At 45.3% G+C, this 25,000-nt stretch overlaps 2 protein-coding genes across 51 annotated transcripts in view; both read left to right on the top strand.

Moving 5' to 3' along the window:
- The window catches only part of LOC127003063 (serine-rich adhesin for platelets-like), a 43,387-nt gene extending 28,313 nt beyond the window's left edge, over positions 1–15,074 (top strand). The window contains exons 7-11 of the mRNA XM_050869474.1: positions 1,388–1,607; positions 2,249–2,446; positions 3,447–3,646; positions 4,440–4,725; positions 5,979–15,074. Coding sequence (XP_050725431.1) covers positions 1,388–1,607; positions 2,249–2,446; positions 3,447–3,646; positions 4,440–4,725; positions 5,979–13,039 — 7,965 coding nt within the window. The 3' untranslated portion in view covers positions 13,040–15,074. The remainder of the gene's footprint in view (positions 1–1,387; positions 1,608–2,248; positions 2,447–3,446; positions 3,647–4,439; positions 4,726–5,978) is intronic.
- A 1,868-nt stretch (positions 15,075–16,942) lies between these two features.
- LOC127003057 (uncharacterized) overlaps positions 16,943–25,000 on the top strand; it is an 11,456-nt gene continuing 3,398 nt past the window's right edge. For 49 of the 50 annotated variants that reach the window (XM_050869473.1, XM_050869472.1, XM_050869471.1 and 46 more), the window contains exons 1-5: positions 16,943–17,099; positions 19,001–19,153; positions 20,459–21,375; positions 21,882–23,256; positions 23,489–25,000. The exon at positions 23,489–25,000 is cut by the window's right edge. In XM_050869473.1, coding sequence (XP_050725430.1) covers positions 21,178–21,375; positions 21,882–22,526 — 843 coding nt within the window. In that variant the 5' untranslated portion in view covers positions 16,943–17,099; positions 19,001–19,153; positions 20,459–21,177 and the 3' untranslated portion in view covers positions 22,527–23,256; positions 23,489–25,000. The remainder of the gene's footprint in view (positions 17,100–19,000; positions 19,154–20,458; positions 21,376–21,881; positions 23,257–23,488) is intronic. The other variant, XM_050869424.1, reaches the window with a different exon arrangement.

The following is a 25,000-nucleotide window of genomic DNA, read 5'->3' as shown; positions in this document are numbered from 1 at the left end:
AGGTATTTATTCACTAAAATTTCCATACATGAGAAATGACGTAAGTTGAAATTAATCACTTAGACACACACACACACACACACACACGGTCCTTTCATCATCTTCCCGTCAAGAACACACACACACACACACACACACACACACACACACACACACACACACACACATACACACACACAAGTAATTACCTTAGAGAGAGAGAGAGAGAGAGAGAGAGAGAGAGAGACTTTATTGAGGATAACTTTTTCTTGGAAGTCAGAATATATCTTCCTTATTCTTCCTCCTCCTCCTCCTCCTTCTCCTCCTCCTCCTCCTCCTCCTCCATTTATTCTCTTCGACTTCCTCCTCCTTCTCGTCACCCATCAGCTTCATAGTCCTCTTCTCCTTCCTCCTCCACCTCCTCCTCCTCCTCCCCCCCCTCCCCCTCCTCCTCCTCCTCCTCCATTTATTCTCTTCGACTTCCTCCTCCTTCTCGTCACCCATCAGCTTCATAGTCCTCTTCTCCTTCCTCCTCCACCTCCTCCTCCTCCTCCTCCTCCTCCTCCTCCTCCTCCTCCTCCTCCTCCCCCCCTCCCCCTCCTCCTCCTCCTCCATTTATTCTCTTCGACTTCCTCCTCCTTCTCGTCACCCATCAGCTTCATAGTCCTCTTCTCCTTCCTCCTCCACCTCCTCCTCCTCCTCCTCCTGTCACTTACAGCATCAAAGGACGACGTGTGTGTGTGTGTGTGTGTGTGTGTGTGTGTGTGTGTGTGTGTGTGTGTTTGTTTGTTTGTTTGATCCTTCCCCGGCTCTCTCCCTCCCTCATCTACTTCCATTATAAATATTTCCTTCTTTCTTTTCCTTCTCTTCCTTCCTTCCTTCCTCCTCATCCTTCTCCTCTTCTCTCTTTCTTTTCCCTTCCTTCCTCCTCTCCTTCACTTCACTTTACTTCATTCTTCTTCTCTTTCTCTTATTTACCCTTCCCTTCCCTTCCCTTCCCTTATCTTCCCTTCCCTTCCCTTCCCTTTCCTTCCTTTTCCTTTCTCCTCCGTTCCCTTATCTTCCCTTCCTCTCCCTTCCTTTCCCTTTCTCCTCCCTTCCCTTTATCTTCCCTTCCCTTCCCTTCCCTTCCCTTTCCTTCCCTTTCTCTTCCCTTTCCCATCTCCCTTCCCTTCCCTTCCTTTTCCCTTTCTCCTCCCTTCCCTTCTTTCCCTTCACTCTCTTTCCCTTCCCTTCCCTTTCCTTACGTTCCCTCTCCTTCCCTTCCTCTCCCTTCCTTTCCCTTCCTCTCCCTTCCCTTCCCATCCCTTCCCTTCTCATCCATTCCTTTCCTCCCAAAACTACTACTACTACTACTACTACGACTACTACTACTACTACTACAACCACCCTCTCTCCCTCTCTTCAGACCGTTGTTGGCATGGCTCCCTTCCCCTTCCCCGGCCTGGCTGAGCTACGCGACAAATACACGTACAACATCACGCCCTGGACCCAATCCGTCTCGTCCGTGGCCAAGAGGGGACTGCGGCTCTTCTACTCCGACGATGACGATGAGGAGAACGATGAGGACGATGACCAGACCATTGCCGTCGCCACCGCCTTTGGTCTGTCCGGGATCTTCAGGAAGAGTGAGTACACGGCAGGAGAGAGAGAGAGAGAGAGAGAGAGAGAGAGAGAGAGAGAGAGAGAGAGAGAGAGAGAGAGAGAGAGAGAGAGAGAGAGAGAGAGAGAGAGAGAGAGAGAGAGATTTTTTTTTCGTGTGTGTATGTGTGGTATCTTTCTCTCTCTTTTTTTATCTCTTCCTCCATTCTTCATTTTCTTCTCTTTCCCTCCTCCTCCTCCTTCTTCTTCCTCCTCCTCCTCCTCCTCCTCCTCCTCCTCCTTCTCTATTTCTTCCTCTCCTTCCTTTCGTTTTCCCTCCTTACCTCTTCCTTTACTTCTCCTCCTCTTTCTTCTTCCTCCTCCTTTCTTCTCCTCCCTTATTCCTCCTCATCTTTCTCCTTCCTTTCCTTAGCTTCTCCTCCTCCTCCTCCTCCTCCTCCTCCTCCTATTTCTTCTTCCTCCTCCTTTCTTCTCCTCCCTTATTCCTTCTCATCTTTCTCCTTCCTTTCCTTAACTTCTCCTCCTCCTCCTCCTCCTCCTCCTCCCCCTCCTCTAATTATCTTGCCATTTTCTTCCTCCTCGTCTCCTTTATCTCCTTCTGAACCTCCTCTTCTCTTCTGATTTCTTCTCTCCCTTACATCACCTCCTCCTCCTTCTCTTCACCCAGGTGCAGAGATCAACCGGGGGTCCTCGCCAGTGGGGGGCCCGGTCATGTCCCCCTGTGGCTACCCCGTGTCGGCGGCGCCCCTTCAGCGGACCCACGAGAGCCGCGAACTTCACCGCCCCAACCTGGATATCTCGGCCCTGAAGAAGCAGTACGCGAGGCTCAGGGAACGGCAGAAACAAGCCCATATTATTTTGACGGGTGGGTGTTGGGGGGGCGGGTGGTGGGGGGTGGGGAGGGGGGGGATGGTGGTGGTGGTGGCGGTGGTAGTGGTGGTGGTGGTAGTGGTAGAGGTGGTGGTGGTGGTGGTGGTGGTAGTACTCTATCTAAACAGTATTATAATGTCTTTAACACTATATAATGCTATCTAATTCTATATAATGGTATCTAATCCTAAGTAATGATATCGAACCCTATATAACAATAACTTTATATAACACTATTTAATCCTCTATAACACCATCTATCCTCATATAACGTTACCCAATCCTATATAACATTATCTAACTCTCTATAACACTAATTAACATTGTATAACACTAGCTAATCCTATATAACGTTACCCAATCCTATATAACATTATCTAACCCTCTATAACACTAACTAACATTGTATAACACTAGCTAATCCTACATAACGTTACCCAATCCTTTATAACATTATCTAACCCTCTATAACACTAACTAACATTGTATAACACTAGCTAATCCTACATAACGTTACCCAATCCTATATAACATTATCTAACCCTCTATAACACTAACTAACATTGTATAACACTAGCTAATCCTATATAACGTTACCCAATCCTATATAGCATTATCTAACCCTCTATAACACTGATTAACATTGTATAACACTAGCTAATCCTATATAACGTTACCCAATCCTTTATAACATTATCTAACCCTCTATAACACTAACTGACATTGTATAATTCTAGCTAATCCTATATAACGTTACCCAATCCTTTATAACATTATCTAACCCTCTATAACACTAACTGACATTGTATAACACTAGCTAATCCTATATAACGTTACCCAATCCTTTATAACATTATCTAACACTCTATAACACTAACTAACATTGTATAACACTAGCTAATCCTATATAACGTTACCCAATCCTATATAACGGCATCCAATCCTCTATAACATAATCCAACCCTCTTTAACGCTCCCTAACTCTCCATCCCCAGCCTCCCAGCAGCGGGTGAGCTCAACGCTGGGTGGCGGCGTGGGCGTGGGCGTGGTCGGCGGCGGGGTCGGCGGGGGTGGCCAGCGGTCTACGCCCCTGACCATGAACCACCTGCTGCGGGGCAAGAAGGCGCTCACCTCCAAGACCAAGAGGGTGGTGCCGCGCGGCGTGATTCCCCCCGCCATGAAGCCCAAGAAGAAGGTGAGGGGGAGGGGGAGGAGGAGGAGGAGGAGGAGGAGGAGAAGGAAGGGTAGGAAGGACTGGAAGGGGAGGGGACAGAAGGTGTGGGAGGGGAGGAAAAGAGAGTGCGTTACCAGATGTCATGAAGCCCAAGGAGGTGAGGGGGAGGGGGAGGAGGAAGGGTGGGAAGGAGTGGAAGGGAAGGGAACAGAGGGTGTGGGAGGGGAGGAAGGAGGGAAGCAGAGTGTTTTAGAGGACCCCAAAGAGAGTGCGTTAGAAAGTACCGATGTTACTGTGTTAGAAGGTGAAAAAGAGATGGTTTTAGCAGATGCAGAAGAGAGAGGTGTTATATTAGTGGAGGAGGAGGAAGAGGAGAAAGGGTGGGAAGGAGTGGCAGGGGAAAAAGTTGGAAAGTTTCGTTTAGTCGGCGCAACATCTGTGGTCATATGCCGGAGAGAAACAGAAAGGGAAGGAATTATAGGAGAAGGGAACAGATACCAGGAGACGGGACACAACCCCCGATTAATACCTGGTACCCATTGACTGCTGGGTGAACAGGGGCGTAGGGTATCGGAAAAGCCGCCAAAATTTTTCCACTCCGCCCGGGAATCGAACCCGGGCTCTCTGGGTTGTGAGCCGAGTATGCTAGGAGTGGCAGGGGAGGGGACAGAGGGTGTGGGAAGGTTGGAAAAGACAAAAGAGACAGTGCGTTACCAGATGTCAAAGGAAGCAAAGAGAGTGTTTCAGAGGACCCCAAAGAGAGTGCGTTAGAAAATACCGATGTTACCCCTGATCCTTCCTGACCCCACAACAGGCTGAACGAAAGCTTAGTGACTCCAGCAGCAACCGTCCCGTTTCACAACAGTCCCAGCAGTCATTGAAGCCGCGCGCGTCCACCCAAGGCACCATCACGCACTACCACACCCTCAAGCGGCCCCCCAAAGGCTCCGACGCGCCGCCCAAGGTCGAGACGCTGCACTGGAAGGACACGCCGCGGAGGGACAGGCGCGCGTCACTCCCCTCCGGCGTCAAGTTCCTCGAGAGTTCTTCTTCTTCGACTTCGAGTTCGTTGGGGGTGCTCGTCGTGGCGGAGGAGATGGGTGAGTGGGTGAACCTGCTGGTGGATGAACGGATGAGTGGATGAAAGAATGGATAGATGGAAGAATAGATAGATGGATGAATGAATGAGTGAAAGAGTGGATAGATGGATGAACGAATGAGTTAATAGATGAATAGGTACACGAAAGAAGAGATAGATGGATGCATAGATGGATGAATGAATAAAAAGAAGAAGAAATGAATGAATAGTTGGATGAATGAGTGCATAGAAGGAAGAATGGATGGATAAATGGATGAATAGATGGATGAATGGATGGATAGAAGTAAGAATGGGTGGTGAGTTGATGGATGACGAGATGGATGAATGGAAAGATGAATGAATGGATGAGTTAATGGGTAGTTGAATTAGTGGAGAGCTAACTGCATGAGTGACTAAATTCATGTAGTAGCAGTAGTAATAGTAGTAGTAGTAGTAGTAGTAGCATTAGTTGTAGTAGTGGTAGTAGTAGTAGTAGTAGTAGCAGTAGTAGTAGCAGTAGTAGTAGTAAGAGTAGAAGTAAGAGTAGTAGTAGTAGTAATAGTAGTATAAGTAGTTAGGTTATCTTTCTCCTAATTGAAATATCTTATAGAATCATGAACTAACGTAGACTAACTTCCTGTTCTTATAATCACAAAAAACTAACATTTCCTCTTTGCCAGATCAGTTATTTAGTGTAACACCTCAACAAGGCCATTCACAACAGCAGCGGCTTCAAGCTCTATTCAAAACATAGGTCCATTATTCTTAAACGTATCGGGCTCCCATTACGACTATTTCCCAAGGCCACAGAGAAGATTAACCGGGTTTTCATGGTGGGTGATTTTCCGGCTCAGGGTGCAGAGAAGCTATTACACTGGGCAAATTTTCCGTGGATCTTCAGTCAAACCCCGATTTCCGCTGGCGTGGTTCTCATATTTCCGTGGTTTTCTGACGTGTCCACGATCCTCCAAAGGTCCGGTAGATTTCACCGAAGGACGACGGTATTACTCACCATCACCACCAGCAGCAATAACGAGAAACAAATGAGAACCACGCTAGCGGAAATCGTGGTTTGACTGAAGATCCACGGAAAATTTGCCCAGTGCAATAGCCCCTTAAAACTATTACTGGTATCACAAAACAGTCCATGGAAACCCCAAGTAACTTCTACGAGAGGCTTTTCAAACAGGCGCCGATACGTTTAAGAATATACACTACAACATTAACCCTTCCTTCACCCCTTCCTCGAAACCTGACTCTCTTGGGTGCCAGCAGACGATGAAGGCGACAGCGGCAGCAGCACCTCGACGGAACTCTGCGACGACGACGAGGACGATAAGCTAAGTGACCTGGAGACCGATGCGCCGCCCGAGCCCCGCCCAGCGACCACGTCCCCGCGCCTGGAGACCGTGAAGGAGACCAGGACAGCCTCCCCAGACCCCGCCAAGGCCAAGAAGAGCAAGGAGAAGGCGTTGAAAGTCCCCAAGCAGAGTGTGGGGATGGAGGCCAAGGCGAAAGTGTTACCAGAGACCAAGGAGAGTGCCGCGACGGAGATCAAGGAGAGTGTTGCGGAAGACGTGAAAGACAGTGCGTTACCAGATGCCAAAGAAAGCAAAGAGAGTGTTTTAGAGGACGGGAAAGAGAGTGCGTTAGAAAAGACTGAAGTTGCTGTGTTGGAAGGAGAGAAAGAGAAGGTTTTAGCAGGCTCAGAAGAAAGAGACGGTGTTATATTAGCAGATAGTGAACCCAGTGCATTAGAAGAAGCCAAAAATAGTGTTGTAGCAGATGGTGAAGTCATTGTGTTAGCAGACGACAAACACGTTGTCTTGCCAGATACTGAAACCAGTGTTGCAAAGGACATCAAAGAGAGTGAGTTAGCAGAAGCCACAGACGTCACTTTAGCAGAAGATCAAAACATTCAACAAGTGTCTTACCCCTTTAGCAACTCCACCCAGACTGCCCCCGCTGACACACAGGGACCAGACCTACCCAGCCCTCCCGCCCCTGCTACTGCTCCCTCAACCCTTCTCGGTACAGACGCACAAACGGCGGACACAGACAATCAAAAGAGTCAGTCCAGTACTCAAGGATATCCCCCAAATGACCAACTTCCCTTAGTGAGTCAAGTCATCCTGGAAACTATGACCTCAGAAGCGCTACCGGGGCTGGTTGAGGATCCTGTGCAGCCCTCAGAGGTGATTCAAGCCTCAGTGAAGGATCAAGAGGCCGAGGATGCTCCGTTGTGGGATCTGAAGTCAGGGATTCCACTTGAGGATCTCCTAGCCAAGAAAAATCTAACTGCGGCTGAAATCATCGCAAGGATCCCGTTCCCAAGCGATGTTAGCTTCATGAAAGACTCGCAGGACGCCGCCAGTAAGATAGGTAGGAACATATCCTTACACAAGACCGAGGGAACAGGATCTCCGTTCAGTACCTTGCATAATGTGACTCCTGAACGCTCCCCCATTGACAGTCCCATCCTGAGAATGCCTGCTGATTCCCTACTCCACGACCCCATCAGGACTCCCCCGTCCACCTCCCCCTCCAAGTCCCCCACCACCTTCTCCACGCCTTCACCCAGAGATTCACCCATCCTACGACCTTCAAAGTCCCCTACACTGTCACCCACCGGTTCCCTAAGTCCTAAACAGTCCTCAAAACGGTCTCTCGTAGGACTCCCGTCACCCACCACGTCAAGGTCCCCGGTAACCTCACCAACAGATGCACTAGGTCCTCTGGGGCCTATAAACTGGTCTCTCGTAGGACTCCCACCGATCCATGCCTCGGATATCTTTCAGGAACCCTCTCTGATCCCTCCCAAGTCCCCGAAGATCACGGTGGAGGATGAAAAGAGGAATATTTTTGAGATATATGAAGGATACTCAGGAGGACTCAGCCACGAGGAGGACCTGAAGGATATCGCCGAAGATGAGATCCTGGAAGTGAGTAACGTGAAGGAGGGAATTTACCACGTGAAGGATTTGAAGGAGGAAAACAATGGAGTGAATACCATAAAGTTAGAAAGCTTAGAGAAGAGCATGGCAGAGGAAACCTTAGACAAGACGCATGGAATTCATCCCGAAATGAGTGACATGACGGAGGAAGACTTCTTGACCAGACATGCCATCCACCCATCCCTCTCACTGGACCAAATAACGAGTAGTAGAGACATGAGGAGTGACATGACTGTGCTGGGAAGTGACATGAGCCTGGAAGAGAGAATCCGGGAACTGTTTGGACAAGTTACAGCGCAGATTACTGAAGAAAGTGAGTGTGCTGTGGATGGCCCCGTTGAAGCTGTGAATATAGATACTGTGAAGGGCTTTATGGAAGATGTGAATAAGGATGCTGTAGTTGATGGTACTGAAGCTGTGAATGGAGATGATCTTAGCCCTGTTGATGGCGAAAGAAGGGATGCTGTGAAGACCTTTATGGAAGATGGGAATAAGGATGCTGTGGGTGACGTTCTTGAAGCTGTGAAGATAGATCCTCTAGGTCCTGTTGATGGTGAAAATGGGGATGCTGTGAAAGAACCCGAAGACGATGTGGATACTGTGACAATGGGAATGGAAGATGCTGTTCAGATGAGCCCAACCAATGATGATGTGCACCAAAGAGTTACCAGTTTATTCAGTGACTCGCAGTTTGAATCAAGAACTGGGGATGAAGACCAAACCGGAGCGTCATTTTCAGAAGCGCTGACGTCAAAATCAGGATATCTGTGCCTTACTAAACCTACAGAAGAAGCGGAACCAGGCGAAGGAGAATCAGAGAGAGAAACTTTAGATCAAAATAAGGTGTTTTCAGCCATTTTAGTCCCCGAATCCCTTGTAGAAAGACCAAGTGAAAAGGTTCCAGAAGATTCAAATATTCTTGAATCTCGTAAAACAGGAAAGGAAACTGATGTGGTCCTAGGAACTCCAACCTCTCCTAAATCCCCGAAGGTAAAAGAAGAAAGTGAAGTCGTTTTAGGAACGTCATCTGTTGAGTCACCAGTAGATAACGCAAAAGAAATGGCCATAGGAACTCCATCTCCTGAACACCAAGTCGAGAGCTTAGATAAAGAAACAGACTTACTCCTAGGAACCTCAAGTGCTACCACTGAGTCCCAAATAGAGAAGGAAGAGGAAGTAACCATAGGAACTTCATCCCTTGAATACCATAAGAGCATATTCACACCAGGAGGAGAAGAGGAAAGAGAACTACTCCTAGGAACCACAATTGCTAATAATGAGTCCCCAGTTAAGAACCTCTCGCATCCTTTATATGGGACGAGTTCGTGGCTGTCCGTGATGTGCATGAGTGTGTGTAAGGACGCCAACACCTCGCCCTCCCACACCCGTCCCATCGTGGCCAGCACCATCATCTCAGAGCACCAGAACAGGGTCGTCAGGATATCCCCGGAGGATGAGATGCGGCCTGTCTTCTCCTCTGTCTTCACCACCACCACCATAACCACCTCAGCGCAGGACTCCACTCGTACCTCAACGCCAGAGGATCAGACCAGTAAAACCACCACTCAACTCGACTCCACTCAACCAGTCACCAGTACATCAGAATCTCCACCAGTAACAGAGAAGGATGGAAGCTTTACCGAGTCCATAGACCTCGTAAACCTCAATTCCGTGCCCAAGGTCTCGGAAGCATCCAAAGGTCTTTTACCCTCCCAATCCACTGCAGGACCTTTGAGCCTCGTAGGACTAAGCTCTGTGCCCTGTGTGAGTCCTTCCAAGGTGCCCAAGACGTCCCCGGGGGTCCTACCATCCTCGTTGTCACCTCTGTACACCGATGGAAGGTTGCCGGAGCTCCCGTCGGTGTCACTACAAGGCGAGGGGCTGAGTGGGTTCATGAAGCAGATCACGTCGGGGCTCAGCATATCCCCAGCGGAAAGGGAGGACGTGGTGCCGCTGTTCACGGTGGACGAAGGGAAGAGCTTTAAGGGTTTCGACTTGGCGTCCCTGGCCAGCGAGGAGCCTCAAGGTCTCTTTAAGGGTTTCGACCTGACTGCGTTGTCTTCTGAAGAACCTCAATCGATTTTGGTCTCCTTAGCTAGTGAAGAACCTCAGGGACTCTTCAAAGGGTTCAACTTGACTTCGATGTCCAGTGAAGAGCCTCAGTCACTCTTCAAAGGCTTCAACCTGACTTCGATGTCCACCGAAGAATCTCCATCACTGTTTAAGGGCTTCAACTTGACATCCTTAGCGAGCGAGGAGTCCCAGTCACTCTTTAAGGGCTTCGACTTGACTTCGATGTCCAGTGAAGAGCCTCCATCACTCTTCAAGGGTTTTGACTTAACGTCCTTAGCGAGCGAGGAGCCTCAGTCCCTCCTGGCCTCGCTGGCTAATGAGGAATCCCAGTCACTCTTCACCAACGATAAAATGTCCTCCATCAAGTTCTCTGTGCTGGATCAGATGCTAACCTCGGAGACTATGGCTAATGGACCTCCTGCAGCCTCCTCCTCGTCTTCCTTCACCTCTTCCACCTTCTCGGCGGTGCTAAAGGAATTATTAACCTCGGAGTCCTCACCTGATGTTCCGCCTGTGACATCTTCCGCGTCTTCCCTCACCTCCTACACCGCAGTAACGACCACCTCCACCTCCTTCTCTCCCTCCTTCACCTCACTACCAAATGGATCACCAGTATCCACAACCACCTCCACCTCCACCTCCTTCTCCTCCCTCCCAGTAGGCTTCCCGCTGGCCAGTATTTCCTCCTTCAAGACCACGTCGACCTCGAACACATCGGTGACCTTCTCCCTCTTAAACAACTCTGACCTGCGCTATGCTCTGGCCACCCCGGACCTCATGACCTCTCTACCCGTGACCCTTTACCCACGTGACCAACTGGCGGGCGTGATAAGTGATAGCATGACCTTTGACACAGAAACTAAAGTCAGATTACAAGAAAACGAAGTTAGTGTGAGAGAAACGGGTATTAGAGAGAGTGTAAATGAAGTTATTATTAGTAGTGGTAGTGATAGTTCAGTTAGAAAAGATAATAGTAGCAATAGTAGTAGTAGAGATATTAGCTGTCAAGAAACTCCAATTGAAACATCCAGAGCCGAAAGCAGGAAACCAGGGAGTAGTATTAGTAGCAGTAGTATTGATAGCATTTGTAATCCATATAGTAAAGACAGTGGATTTAGCAATTATAATGTAGGAAGAGTACCTCCAAAGCCTTCCCTTTCGCTAGACGAGAGGATATCTGCGATTCTAGGGGCCAATACGTCGTTGCCAGGGTTAGTAGCTCAGTGCGATGGCGGGAAGGTTGGTGAGGAACCCGCGAAGGAGGAAGAGGAGAAGGAAAAGGGTAGTGTGACCTCGTGGAAACCAAAGGCAGCTCAGTATGTGAAGGAGGAGGAGGAGGAGGAGGAGAAGGAACGGGAAGATAAAGAAGTGAAGGAAAAGGAAGTGAAAGAGGTAGAAAGAGGAGATGAAAAAGAAGAAACGAAAGGAGAAGTAGAAACAAACGCAACACTGGTGAAAGAGGAGATGAAGGAGAAGGAAATGGAGTTAGAGGAAAAGAAAGGAGAAACAAGGAGACACGAAGAGGAGAAGAAGAAAGAGGACAGAGTGACGGAGGAAAAGGAGAGAGACGAGACGGAGGAAGAGGAGGAAGAGAAGGAGGAGGAAAACAAGCGAAGCAGCAGAAAGAGTAACATTCCTTTCACAGCAGAGAGGGAGAAGAGGAAGGAGAATGTGGATGAAAAAGAATCAATCAGAAAAAGCAACATGGAACTTTTTTCAACACAAAAAGAGAGAGAAACGAAAGAGAACAAGAAGGAGGAGAAGAAGGAAGAGGAGAAGGAAGTCATCACCACTGCTCTCACCACCACTAACACCTCCACCACCACCACTAGCACCACCTTCACCATACCGAACTGGGAGGAGGAGCAAGCATCCTTCCCTATCATTCCACTTGAGAGAGAATCATCTTTGTCAGCATCCCTCGAAGGCCGGCTGTCACTCTTCACTAGATACGAAGAGGAGGAAGAGGAGGAGGAGGGTGAGGAGAGGAGTGAAGGGAAGACCAAAGACCACGAAGAAGACCATGAGGCAGAGAACGAAACGGATTTCTTCAACGGGAAAGATCTCAGCTCAGAGGCCATCCGACAGAGACTTTGGCGAGGGGTGAAATCTCTGAGCCTGGATGCGGATGTCTCCCTCGACCCTGATCTCTTCTGCTACCTCATCGAACAAAGCTCCAAGCACTGCCGGGGAGACACCAGGGACTGGGACCAGCGGAGATCGATGCCCAAGCGACGGAACAGCGAAGTGGCCCTGCAGGAACTGGTGAAGGAGAATACGGAGATCATAGAACGAATCCTCCGGCAGAAATCCCTAGAGACCTCGACGCCGCTCAGAAAGGAGTTCGACGATAAGGAGGATAGGGACAGGCATTCGGGGCTTTCGTCGTTCATAAAGTTGCTAAGACAGAGAAGTGAAAATGAGAAGAGTCCAGAATCTGACTCCCGCAAGACTTCTCCCATGACGGACCTACCCCAGTTCAATGCCACCACCTCGACCACCACCACCAAACCCTCCTCTTCAGCCTCTTCCTCTTCCTCCACCACCACGGATAGCATCAAACCCTCCTCCTCTTCTTCCTCCTCCTCCTCTTCCTCTTCTAGACCGAGCAAACAGCTTTCTCCTCTCTATTTGAAAGCCTTTACCCCTGAGAGAAAGTCCACCTCCAGAAAAGAAGAAAGTCCAACAGTCCAAAGTCCAACCAGATCGACGAAGAAGGGAGGAAATACCACCTCGCCAAGTCCGGTTAAGAGTCCATCTCCGTCTGTTGCTAGGAAAGAAGTATTAAGTCCAGCTCAGTCCACGAGAAATGTCTCAGCGCGAAGTCCAACAAGTCCAACGAAGACGAAGACTAAGAAAGAGGTTCCAAGGCTAAGTCCAACGCACCCGGTCTCGAAGAAAGGAGATTTGAGTCCAAGTCAGTCCACAGCGTATAGGAAAAGCGAGAACACAGCAGTTTTAAGTCCAGGAAGCCCAACTAAGAAAGAAAGTCCAGGTCCGACTAAACTCCAAACAAAAGAGGTCTCAAGTCCAACCAGCCCGATATCAAAGAGTGGAGTTCTAAGCCTGACCCAGTCCACGCTGAATAAGACCGAGAATAAGACCGTTTTGAGTCCGTTAAGCCCGACTCAGCCCAAGACGAAGCACAAGAGGGAGGATGGTTTGCCCTCAGTCCTCAGCCCAGTCAGTCCAAGGCAGCCCATAGCGTTCAATCCCTTCCCGACCCGCAATGTCCCGCGGCAGCCCAAGGAGATCACGGTCAAGCTAGGTCTGTACAGTCCCTCCAAGAAGACCACTACATCATCCTGAAAAAAGTAAAATAAACATGAAAATACGTGGATAGATAAAGAAATAATGAATGGAATGTTGGATAAACGGTGGAGTGAGTTGAAATGAATAGACGGAAATTATGATAATTGAATATATAAGTAAATAATAAATGAATAGAGAGATGAATGGTCGAGTGAGCAGAAGTGTTTAAACGAATAAGAAAAGAAGTGAATAAGGAAGTGAATAATGAATGAATGGTGAAGTGAATTGATTAGCGTGAAAATAAATTAATAATCGAGAGAAATGGGTCATGAGAGAGAGAGAGAGAGAGAGAGAGAGAGAGAGAGAGAGAGAGAGAGAGAGAGAGAGAGAGAGAGAGAGAGAGAGAGAGAGAGAGAGAGAGAGAGAGAGAGAGAGAGAGAGAGAGAGAGAGAGAGAGAGAGAGAGAGAGAGACTGACAGGGCTTCGAATATATAGATAGACAGACAGACAGATAAATAGATAGGATACAAATAGATAGCTACATGAATAGATAAAGTCGTTCGGTCTCATTCAGGAAAATAACCACGTACGTTCCTCTTGAAATAAAAGTAAATAATGAAAATAAAAATAGCAAACTTAGGTCAGTCCAGGAAAATAACCGCGTCCTTGTGAAATAGAGGTGAATAATTAATGAAAGTAAATAGTCGAGTGAATGAATGAGTAATGAAGATATGAATGAGTGAGTGAGTTGATGACTGTGAGAGAAATAGAGATAGATGTAACTTGTTAGGCCTATACAGTCCATCCAAAAAATTACTTACGTCTAAAAAGTATAAGAAATAAGAAGAAAAAAAACACGAATTGGTAAGAAAGTAAAGGAAGTAAGAGAGTTAATACGTAAATAATAAAAAGAAGAATATAGTGAGTTAGTGAGTGAATAAACTGATTAAAAATATGAGAAATAGAGAAAAACGAAGAAGAAATTTAAGAAAGTAGTTGATACGTCAATAAAAAGAAAGACATAGCGAGTTAGTGAGTGAATAAACTGATGAAAAATATGAAAAATAGAGAAAAATGAAGCAGAAATTTAAGAAAGTAGTTGATACGTAAATAAAAAGAAAGACAGCGAATTAGTGAATGAATAAACTGATGAAAAATATGAAAAATTGAGAAAAATGAAGAAGAAATTTAAGAAAGTAGTTGATACGTAAATAAAAAGAAAGACATAGTGAGTTTGTGAGTGAATAGAGAAATGAAGAAAATATGAACTAATCAGAAATATATAAGAAAATTGAATTGAAAAAGACTGAAAATTGCAGTGAATGAAAAAGAAAATAATAAGATTTGATACGTAAATAAAAAGGAGGAAATAGTGAGTTTGTGAGTGAATAAAGAAATTAAAAAAATGAATCAATCAGAAATATATAAAAAAAAAAGAATTGAAAAAGACTGATTGTAGTGAATGAAAAATAATATAATAAGAGTTGTAGTTGATAAAAAAAAAAAAGGAGAGTGAATTAATGAGTGAATGAAATAATGAAAAATAAATATGAATCAATGAGAAATAAGAGAAAATGCATTGATTAAAAATAAGTCTACGAATTGATAAACAAATAAAAAAAGGAACTCAGAGATTTAGTGAATGAATAAAATAATGAAAAATATATTAATAAACACGGAAATTACGTTTAAAAGAGTTCAATTTAAGAAGACTCCATTAGGGAAAGATAAAAAAAAAATAATGGAAGGAAAAATACAATAAATGAATGAATGAATGAATGAATAAATAGATGAATAATTAACAATAGAAAATTAATGAATGCAGAAATTACGTTTAAAAGAAGTTCATATTTTAAGAAGACTCCATTGGTGAAAGGTAAAAAGAAAATAAATAATAAAATAATAAATGAATGAATGAATTATATATATATGAATGAGTCAACAAGATCCACCATTCCATACATAGATTATCACGCATTTTATAAGAGTGCTGAATGTATATGTATATGTATGTATGTACGTACGTGTGTGTGTATGTGTAACTTTTTTGCTGCACTTTGTAAATAACTATAAATATATATACATACAGAGACACGTCTATAAGTTTCCTGAGCCTGAAGTGTGTGTTTGTGTGTACGTGTGTGTGTGTGTGTGTGTGTGTGTGTGTGTGTGTGTGTGTTCTCGTTAATTCATAATCTGGTAATTATTTATTTTTCATCGATATTTTATTTATTTTTTTGCTTTTTTTTTCCTTATTTGTCTAAAGAGAAGGAGGAGGAGGAGGCGGTAGTTTTGGAAGGCTGCCGCGCCGTGAACGGGAAGAAACGTTTATAGCTGATAGAGACGTGTGTAAGGTAAGGTAAAGTTGGGAGCATACACTTAAAGCTGCGCGTGACGGCGGCGCTCATCTCCGTCACGCTGGCCATGATTATGTGTAGCTGATAGAGACATGTGTAAGGTAAGGTAAAGTTGGGAGCACACTCTTAACCCTCAGACGGCGGCAGTATTTGAAGAGTAGCTCCCCAAAATGAATCGTCTCTATAAAGTCACTGTCGAGCTTAGAACCGTACCATTAATATAGTTACGCCGCACAAGGGGTGGTTTAACTATCGTCTATATATGGATTCTACCGTAATCTGAAGGTGTTGTAATATTTCTGCCATACAAAACTGACTGACTGAATTTCGGACCGTCTCTCTTGTTCCACCGCCGTCTAAGGGTGTAAGCTGCGCGTGGCGGCGGTGGGAGAGGAAAACATGATATAAGTATAGGCGTAGGTATACGTTCAAAGAGGAGATAATCAAGGAGGAGGAGAGGAAGATAGAAATGATGATAAGTAAATTAGAAACATCAGGAGACAAGACAGGAAGGAAAACGGAGAAGAAAGGAAGGTAGAAATGATGATCAGTAAATTAGAAAGAGATAATTAAGAAGACAAGATAGGAGGGAAAACGAGAAGAAAGGAACGTAGAAATAATGATAAGTAAATTAGAAAGAGATAATTCAGAAGACAAGATAGGAATTAAGAAAGATAAAGAGAAAGGATTAAGAAATGGGAAAAAACGAAAGAATTAAGAAAGGGAAATTAGAGAAAAAGATAAGAAGTTGAGAGAGGAGGAAGAAAGCGAATAAGAATGGATTGAAAGGAATGAAGTAGAAAGGAAAAACGAAGGAGACGAAGAAAGACTTGCTCGTGCTGCCTCTGATGACCTCACTGTACACCCAGGTGTTGAGTACACCTGTGGTTATGTTAAGGTAGACTTAGATCCCTTGTTAGTGAGTCTGTCACCAATCAGCTTGCCTTGATCGAGGTGTCAGGATCCTCCAGCATTCACTATGCCCAGGTATCAAGTTTTTGCACCCACACTTATGGTAGGCAGTGCATCCTATGATCTGGTGATATGCGGCTGAGGCTGGGCTACAGATATTACTGGGAGGTCAGTGGGGCTGACCCATGGCCTTCTAAAAGGCCTTGGCTGACCCCGTGCCTTGCAGCTTGTGTGCCAGGCCAGGGGGTCACACGCTCAAACATATGTCCTGCTATTAGTGCTTACCGCTCACAGGGGCACTGGGACCTGCCTGAGCTGGTGGGCTGGTTCATTAACAATAATGTTCTTTCAGCTGTGCTCAGTGAGTATCTTGCATTCGCCCCTTGATTGTAGTTCATGTGTGCAGTCCCTTAATTAATTGTGTCTGCTCCCTTGATTTCATCAAGGCTTTTTTTTCTTCTTTTTTTTTAACACTTTTCTCCTACCATGTGTCTTTTTCGTTTCATGGTGCTACCTACACATGTATTAATTACTGGTTGTACAATATTACCACACTGTGTAGGCCTACGTACTGCGCCGGGGGTTGGGACGGCACGTTAACTCCTCCCTTCTCACAGTAAACTATCAATCAAACAATCAGGAGCAAACGAAGAAGAAAGGAATGAAAAGAAATAAAGAAGAAAAGGAGAAGAAATGATAAAAATATAAAACGAAAACAAATAAAGGCGGACCTGCGAACACATAATTTAGGTCCCAAGAAGAGGAAGAGGAAGAAAGGAGGACAGCATCATCCCCCCAGCATCCCTGAAGACAGACAGACGCAGCCTGCCCTTCATCTCCACGCCCAGGTAATGACCCGACACCTTTATTAACACCTTTATCACACCGCCATCACCACTAGAGCCATTAATACATATAGCCAGCAGAGTAAGGTCACGTATTCTGTCATGGCCACTCTCCCAGACAGACGGACAGACATGACCTTTTCTGCGTATAGGAAGAACAGATACATGACCTTTTCTGCGTATAGTAGGGACAGACTGACATGACCTTTTCTGCGTATAGGAGGGACAGACTGACATGACCTTTTCTGCGTATAGGAGGGACAGACTGACATGACCTTTTCTGCGTATAGGAGGGACAGATTGACATGACCTTTTCTGTGTGTAGGAGTGACAGACAGACATGACCTTTTCTGCGTATCGGAGGGACAAACTGACATGACCTTTTCTGCATATAGGAAGAACAGACAGACATGACCTTTTCTGCGTATCGGAGGGACAAACTGACATGACCTTTTCTGCATATAGGAAGAACAGACAGACATGACCTTTTCTGCATATAGGAGGAACAGACAGACATGGTCTTTTCTGCATATGGGAGGGACAGACTGACATGACCTTTTCTGGGTATAGGAGGGACAGACTGACATGACCTTTTCTGGGTATAGGAGGGACAGACTGACATGACCTTTTCTGTGTATAGGAGTGACAGACAGACATGACCTTTTCTGCATATAGGAGTGACAGACAGACATGACCTTTCCTGCATATAGGAGGGACAGACTGACATGACTTTTTCTAGGTATAGGAAGGACAGACTGACATGACCTTTCCTGCGTATATGAGTGACAGACTGACATGACCTTTCCTGCGTATATGAGTGACAGACTGACATGACCTTTTCTGCGTATATGAGTGACAGACTGACATGACCCTTTCTGCGTATAGGAGGGACAGGCACATGACCTTTTCTGCGTATAGGAGGGACAGACTGACATGACCTTTCCTGCATATATGAGTGACAGACTGACATGACCTTTTCTGCGTATAGGAGGGACAGACACATGACCTTTTCTGCGTATAGGAGGGACAGACACATGACCTTTTCTGCGTATAGGAGGGACAGGCTAACATGACCTCTGTGTCCTGCCCATTGCATCTTCAGGTTCATGTAACTTGTGGGCTGCTGCAATGTTTAGCTGCGGTGAAGTGTCCTGAAAATGTTTAGATAGAATTACATTTTGGTTATTTCTTCAAACACACGCATGCAAGCACAGCACAGAGGTTGTAGTAGTGGTAGCAGTAGACATGGGACCATATTCTTAAACATATCGGTCTCCTATCATGACTTTTTCCCAAGGCCACAGAGAAGAGTAATTGGGTTTTCATGGTGGGTGCCTTTCATGTTCCTTTGTATTATTTCTCTAGGCATACATATACATAACATATCAATAACCTTGTACATAACCATACATGTAAAGGTCAGTATATATGAGCAGTGTATCTTTCTAAGTAACCTTCTAAGCCCCAAAACCTCTCATGTTCCCTGGTATTACTTCTCCATGCATACATATACATAACATATCAATAACCTTCTTGTACATAACCATACATGTACATAAGGTCAATATATGAGCAGTGTACCTTTCTGCCCCAAAACCTCTCATGTTCCCTGGTATTACTTCTCCATGCATACATATACATAACATATCAATAACCTTCTTGTACATAACCATACATGTACAATAAGGTCAGTATATGAGCAGTGTACCTTTCTGCCCCAAAACCTCTCATGTTCCCTGGTATTACTTCTCCATGCATACATATACATAACATATCAATAACCTTCTTGTACATAACCATACATGTACATAAGGTCAATAAGTGATCAGTATAACCTTCCAAGTCCCTCCCTGCCCTGTAACCCGCTCTGTGCTTCCTGATGGACACTTGTACATAATTTTCAGGTGGCGGCAGAATAGATGTCTTTAAGTAGGGAGGATCAGGAGCTGCGGTGTGTGTTGAGTTGGTTTGCAAACTGGGAGGATCAGCAGAGAGAACAGTTCCTAAATGCCTTGGTAGAGAAAGCCGTGCCTCCCGACATTGACCAGCTGTTCCAAGTACGACAACTGTGAACTACTACTACTGTGTGTGTGTGTGTTGTAATACTAACAATAAGGGTGATAGTAGTGTTGATGCCTGCACTAAACACACACACACACACACACACACACACACACACACACACACACACACACACTTTTTTTTTTTTGCCATTGAGCTAATCTGTTTTATTATTATTTTTATTATTACACACACACACACACACACACACACACACACACACACACACACACTGGTTACCTTTGCAGCCTTGAAATTGACCTCTGTTTCGGCCACTCCCCTTTCCTTACAGGCTTCTTTTTTTTTCTCAATTATTTTTGGCCTTGTCTGCCTCCTCTACTGTAATATAAGCCATAAAGGTCAGTGTTCAGCTTCCTGGACACTGGCGAGTATTCCTTAGCTTATTAGTAGTAGTAGTGTGGCATGGTGTAATATATCAGTAAGTATTAACAGTAGTAGTAGTGTGGCATGGTGTCTGGTATTGGTAAGTAGAAGGTAATAGTTTGGCATGGTAGCAAATAGGACCTCTTTAAGTTCCCCCATAACAACCTTTCTCAGCAAACTGTTCAGCCAGCACTCTGTTATATTTGAGGGCCTCAACCAGCTCACATATTCAAACCATCTCTAATATAGCAAACTTATAGCATACTTATACACACAGTCCTCTGATTCTCCCACACCAGCCTTTCTCAGCACACTGTTGACCAGCACTGTATTTCAGGACCTCATCCAACTCACATATTCAAACCATCTCAAATGCAACACAAAATGTTGGCACATCTTCAAATCGCCTATAGCAGCCGATCCAAAGCCCCAGTCACACTGACTTCATGACCTAGTAATGATCTCCCGTGATCTGCAGGTCACAGGAGGCCACACATGGTCGTGTGTGCAATCGTCATGTGTCTCTGTCTGCCACACGACCAAAAAGGTCAGCTGGAGGTTTCAAACTCCTCCAGCAGACCTCTCAGGTCACTGCTGTTCATAAAAAGGTTGCCATCTGGAGGCCAGATGGACTGCATCTGGACAGCAGGTGGACTGCCACTGGTGGCCGACACATGACTGCTAACTGGTGGATGGTGGCCGGTTGCCGTCAGGTAGTAGGGGTGGTGGGTGGTTGGTGTCAGGTCATAAAGTCAGTGACTGGGGCTTAAACAAGCCACAAACCCAGCACCTTCTTTATCAGTGTACAAACCATCTCCCGAGTCCCCATAGTCAAGACACACACATACATACTACATCAAACTCCCCCTTAGTAACCTTTCTAAACAAGCTATTCAACCCTCTACCCTACCTTCCAGGGCCTCAACCAGCTCAGCCTTGACAGCAGCTGCCACTCCGTCCTGCAGTGCCAGCTCCACCTGTTCTCGCAGTGGTTTGACTCCTGGACGTGCCACCTCCGCAACACCCTGCTCTACAACCTTCACTGCTACGACCCGCGGTTTGTCGAGAAGTTCCACGCCATCGTCAACCAGAAGTGCTCGTCGGAGGAGAGTCCCGCGGCGTCGACGGAGGGGAAGTCATGATGCATTGTTAAGCTAAGAAAGGGAAAAAAAGTGTCTGATATTGGCTACTGGTCTTTTGTTTCCAAGCATCCCCTTTCGGTATTTTCTGGGTGCCCTGTCTGGCTGTTTACAAGTCTTTCTGTCTAGCTAAATAGTGTTCTTGCTCTCTCTCTCTCTCTCTCTAAACTGTGTGATATTGGTTACTTGTCTTTTATTTCCAAGCGTCCCCTTTTTTGTGTTTTCTGGGTGTCCTGTTTGGCTGTTTACAAGTCTGTCTGTCTAACTCTCTCTCCCTTGCTATATAGTGTTCTCTCTCTCCTTCTATCTATCTATCTATCTGCCCATAATTTCACTGCCAACTTTCCTTCACCCTCTCACTCCTATCTAGTTTTCCCTCCCTCCTCACTCATTCCCATTGATTTGCCCCTCCCTCTCTCTCTCTTTCCCTCTCATTCCTCCCATCTCTCCCCTCGCATTCCACACAAACACACACACGCGCACACATACACGCCGCCATGCCTCAACAGCACACCCCAAGCGACCAGGTCAAGTTTCTCAGCCAGTGGTTCCTCTCATGGTCGGAAATGCAGCGCGAGGACTTCCTGCCCGTCCTCCTGCAAGCCTACCAACCCTGTGACAACCTCAATGGCCTGGTGGGCAGCTACGAAGCCCTGGCGACACGGGGGAGGCGCCCGTCGCTCTTTGATTGCCAGGTATGGGGCTGTGTGGGTGTGATTCTAGATTTTTTTTTGTTCTCCTGAAACTTCCAGTCTCATTTATTTTTCTTCCTTTTCTTCTTGTTCTTGTTCTTCTTCCTCCTTCCTCTCCTCCTCCACCTCCCAAAACTTCCTCTTCCTTTAGCCCAGTAACTGCGGGGATCATGTTTCTTAATGGTCCCTCTAAGCGAGAAAAATTAGAAAAAATCATCACTCACGCAAATCATTTCATAATATATATCAACGCATTTATGATCAGTTTATGCATCATCTATTTTTTGGGGTTTATATCATTGCACAAATTTGGCCCATCGCTGCTACCAGGTTAAAGGCCCTTCCCTTTGAGCGAAAAAAATGAGAAAAATCATCACTCACGCAGACCATTTCATAATATATATCAACGCATTTGTGATCAGTTTATGCGTCATCTATTTTTGGGGTTTATATCCTGGCAAAAATTTGGCCTGTCGCTGCTACCGGTCTAAATGAAACCTCCCCCGCAGATGAAACTCTTCCATGACTGGTTCGGGTCATGGGCCGAGGCGGACCGTCACACGCTCCTGGAAGACCTCCGAGAACTTGACCCTGAATTCATGCGCCAGTACGAGAAGCGAATGGCTGGCGAGGAGGCACCCCCAGAGGACACCAGTGCTGTCACTGGTGCTGGGGACGAGAGCCAGGAGTCACAGAACCCCCCAAGCTCCGTCAGTTCCCCCCCCAGCACCCTCCCTCGGTCCCATAGCCCCCATGACTCCGGTCTCGACGAACCGACAACCGACTCCGAAAACATCGATTCCGAGAGTCAGAAACGGGGCGTGACAGAACCAGGCGGTGATGATGCCAAAGCCAACACCACCACCATCACCATCAACGCCGGGGCCTCCGTCAACACCACTACGATCAACACCACCGCCTCAACACCACCCGTACCACCTGTGAAGCCCTCCAATAATGTGACGGTGGTGGAGGTGGGTGGCGGTGATGCTGGTGGTGGTGGTGGTGATGGTGAGGGTGTGTTCAGCATGCAGGATTTGGCGAATGGGCTGAACGCGGATGGCCAGGGCAAGGTTAGTGAAGCTGAGGGTGGCCCGCTTACCCCTGCTAACGCACCTCAGCAGGAGTGTGAGTCTGTATCTGCTGAGCACTGAGGAGGAGAAACTGCTGATTGACTGACTAACGGACATACTAACTGGCTATTTGGAATTTGGCTATTAACTGAAAACATATAATTTTTTCCTACTTGTCAATCTATTTCTGTAAGCTTATGATTTATGCTATTACTATTATTATTGTTTATTATTTTTATTAACTGATTGACTGACTAACTGACGTATTAACTGGCTATTTGGATTTGGCTATTAACTGAAAACATGCAATTCTTTTCTACTTGTCAATCTATTTCTTTAAGCTTATGATGTATGCTATTATTATTATTATTATTTATTATTTTTATTAATTGATTGACTAACTATTTGGCTATTTACTAAAAACTCACAATTCTCTCCTTTTATCAAGCTGTTTCTCATATCCCAAGATGTACGTAGCCTTTTATTATCATTATTATTTATTATTTTTACTAACTCATTATTTGGGAATTTACTGAAGCTGAGTTTATGGCGATACAAGACTGCACTATATATCACAGGCAACTTTCAACTATTGCTAAGAGGAAAATGCTTATATATCGACAATTCTTGCACAAACTTTAAGCTCAAATGCACTTTATATCATTCTTTTTCTAACTCTCCAGGCTTAGTATCACAGGTCATTCTTGTATGCTCCTCGTAACTCATATGCTATTTTAATTATTGCCCTTAAACTTATCACAGGCAGCCTCTTAGAAGTATTTTAAAGGGGAAGTCACATGTATTTTCACTGGTCATTCTTGTATGCTCCTCGTAACTCATATGCTATTGTGATCATTGCCCTTAAACTTAACATCACAGGCAGCCTCTAAGAGTATTTTTTAAAGGGGAAGTCATGTATTTTCACATTCTTGTCTTGTGTCTCCTAGTAACTCATATGCTATTGTGATCATTGCCCTTAAACTTAACATCACAGGCAGCCTCTCAGAAGTATTTTAAAGGGGAAGTCACATGTATTTTCACAGTTCATTCTTGTATGCTCCTAGTAACTCATATGCTATTGTGATCATTGCCCTTAAACTTAACATCACAGGCAGCCTCTAAGAAGTATTTTAAAGGGGAAGTCACATGTATTTTCACAGGTCATTCTTGCACAAACTCAAGCTCAACCATATCTGCTCACATGCATTTTTGTCGTTATTTTCTACGTAATATTTGACTTATTGTTTTAGGTTTTGTGTATAAGTCAGCTGTCCGATGGGGATTTTTAAGTGTGAGAGATGCGTTCCAGAAGAGCATTCCATGAGGTCTAAGTGAGATTCCAGTTTTTGTATGTTTTATTTCTACTTAAACTTACATACAAACATCTGACTATATTTTTTAGGTTTTATGTATAAGTAAGCTGACAGATGAGGATTTTTAAGTACGAGGGATGCATTCCAGAAGAGCTTTCCATGAGGTACAAGTGAGATTATGATTATTCTTCTAACTCTTATTAATATTTGTAGCTTTCATGCAGCTGTTTTGATATCACCATAGAGTGTTGGGCTTGCTCCGTGGTGCAGTGGATAGCGTACTTGGTTCTTAGCTGAGAGGTCCAGTTACAGTGACCATCTAACTTTTCCATAGCATTATTCTGTCCCTGCACACTCCAGTCTTCCAGTTAGTCCAGTTACAATGCCTATGTTTGAACACCCTAACTCTATATTATCCTCGCTTACTAAAGTCTTCCAGTTAGCTCAGTTACAATGCCTCTATAACCCTTTCATAGCATATATATACAACCCTTCATACTAAGGTACATTGCCTATTATAACCCTGCCATAGCATTATCCTGGGACCATGTTATACCCTATAGTACTGCACAGAGCTATATATATAATCCCATATCTTTAAACATATCGGCGTCTCTCGTGGAAGTCGTTGCCGGGGTTTTCATGGACTGTTTTGTGACGCTGGTGATAGTTTGACACGGCCTCTGCATCTTGAATGGGAAAAACACCCATGAAAACCTGGTTAATCTTCCCCGTGTCCTTGGAAAATAGTCAAAATGGGAGTTCTTTGGATTTTTGGATTCGAGATACAGAAAGGAAGGAAAAAAGAAAGGAAACTGAGACATAGAACTGAATGATAGAGTTGAGATGCCCCTCCGTAGGCTTCAAGTGGCCAGGGTGTTGGAGAGGAATCAAAATGTAAAGCAAGTGTTCATGGGAAGGTTAGCGGATCCAGAGATCAAAATATTCATAAATCATCGCTGGCATCAAACTGTTAGTGAGTAGAGGCGGCTGTTGCGTGTGTGTGTGTGTGTGTGTGTGTGTGTGTGTGAGGCCTTGAATACTGCGTTGGTGTGTTCTTGGTCCTCATGTGAAGGTTAGACAATACTTATATTCACATTGGTTGTATATTTACTGTTGCATATAGTTAAGTGACCCCTCCGTCGTGTTGAGGTGAGGGCCTGCACATGACTAAGACCTTGCTGTGTTTGCTGGAGGTTGCCGATACAGGTTTAGACGAGGCTTCACAAAACCTGCATTCTG

The sequence above is a fragment of the Eriocheir sinensis genome, chromosome 24 (genome assembly GCF_024679095.1).
Source record: "Eriocheir sinensis breed Jianghai 21 chromosome 24, ASM2467909v1, whole genome shotgun sequence".
NCBI lineage: Eukaryota > Metazoa > Arthropoda > Malacostraca > Decapoda > Varunidae > Eriocheir > Eriocheir sinensis.
This window is presented reverse-complemented; position numbering and strand designations above follow the sequence as displayed.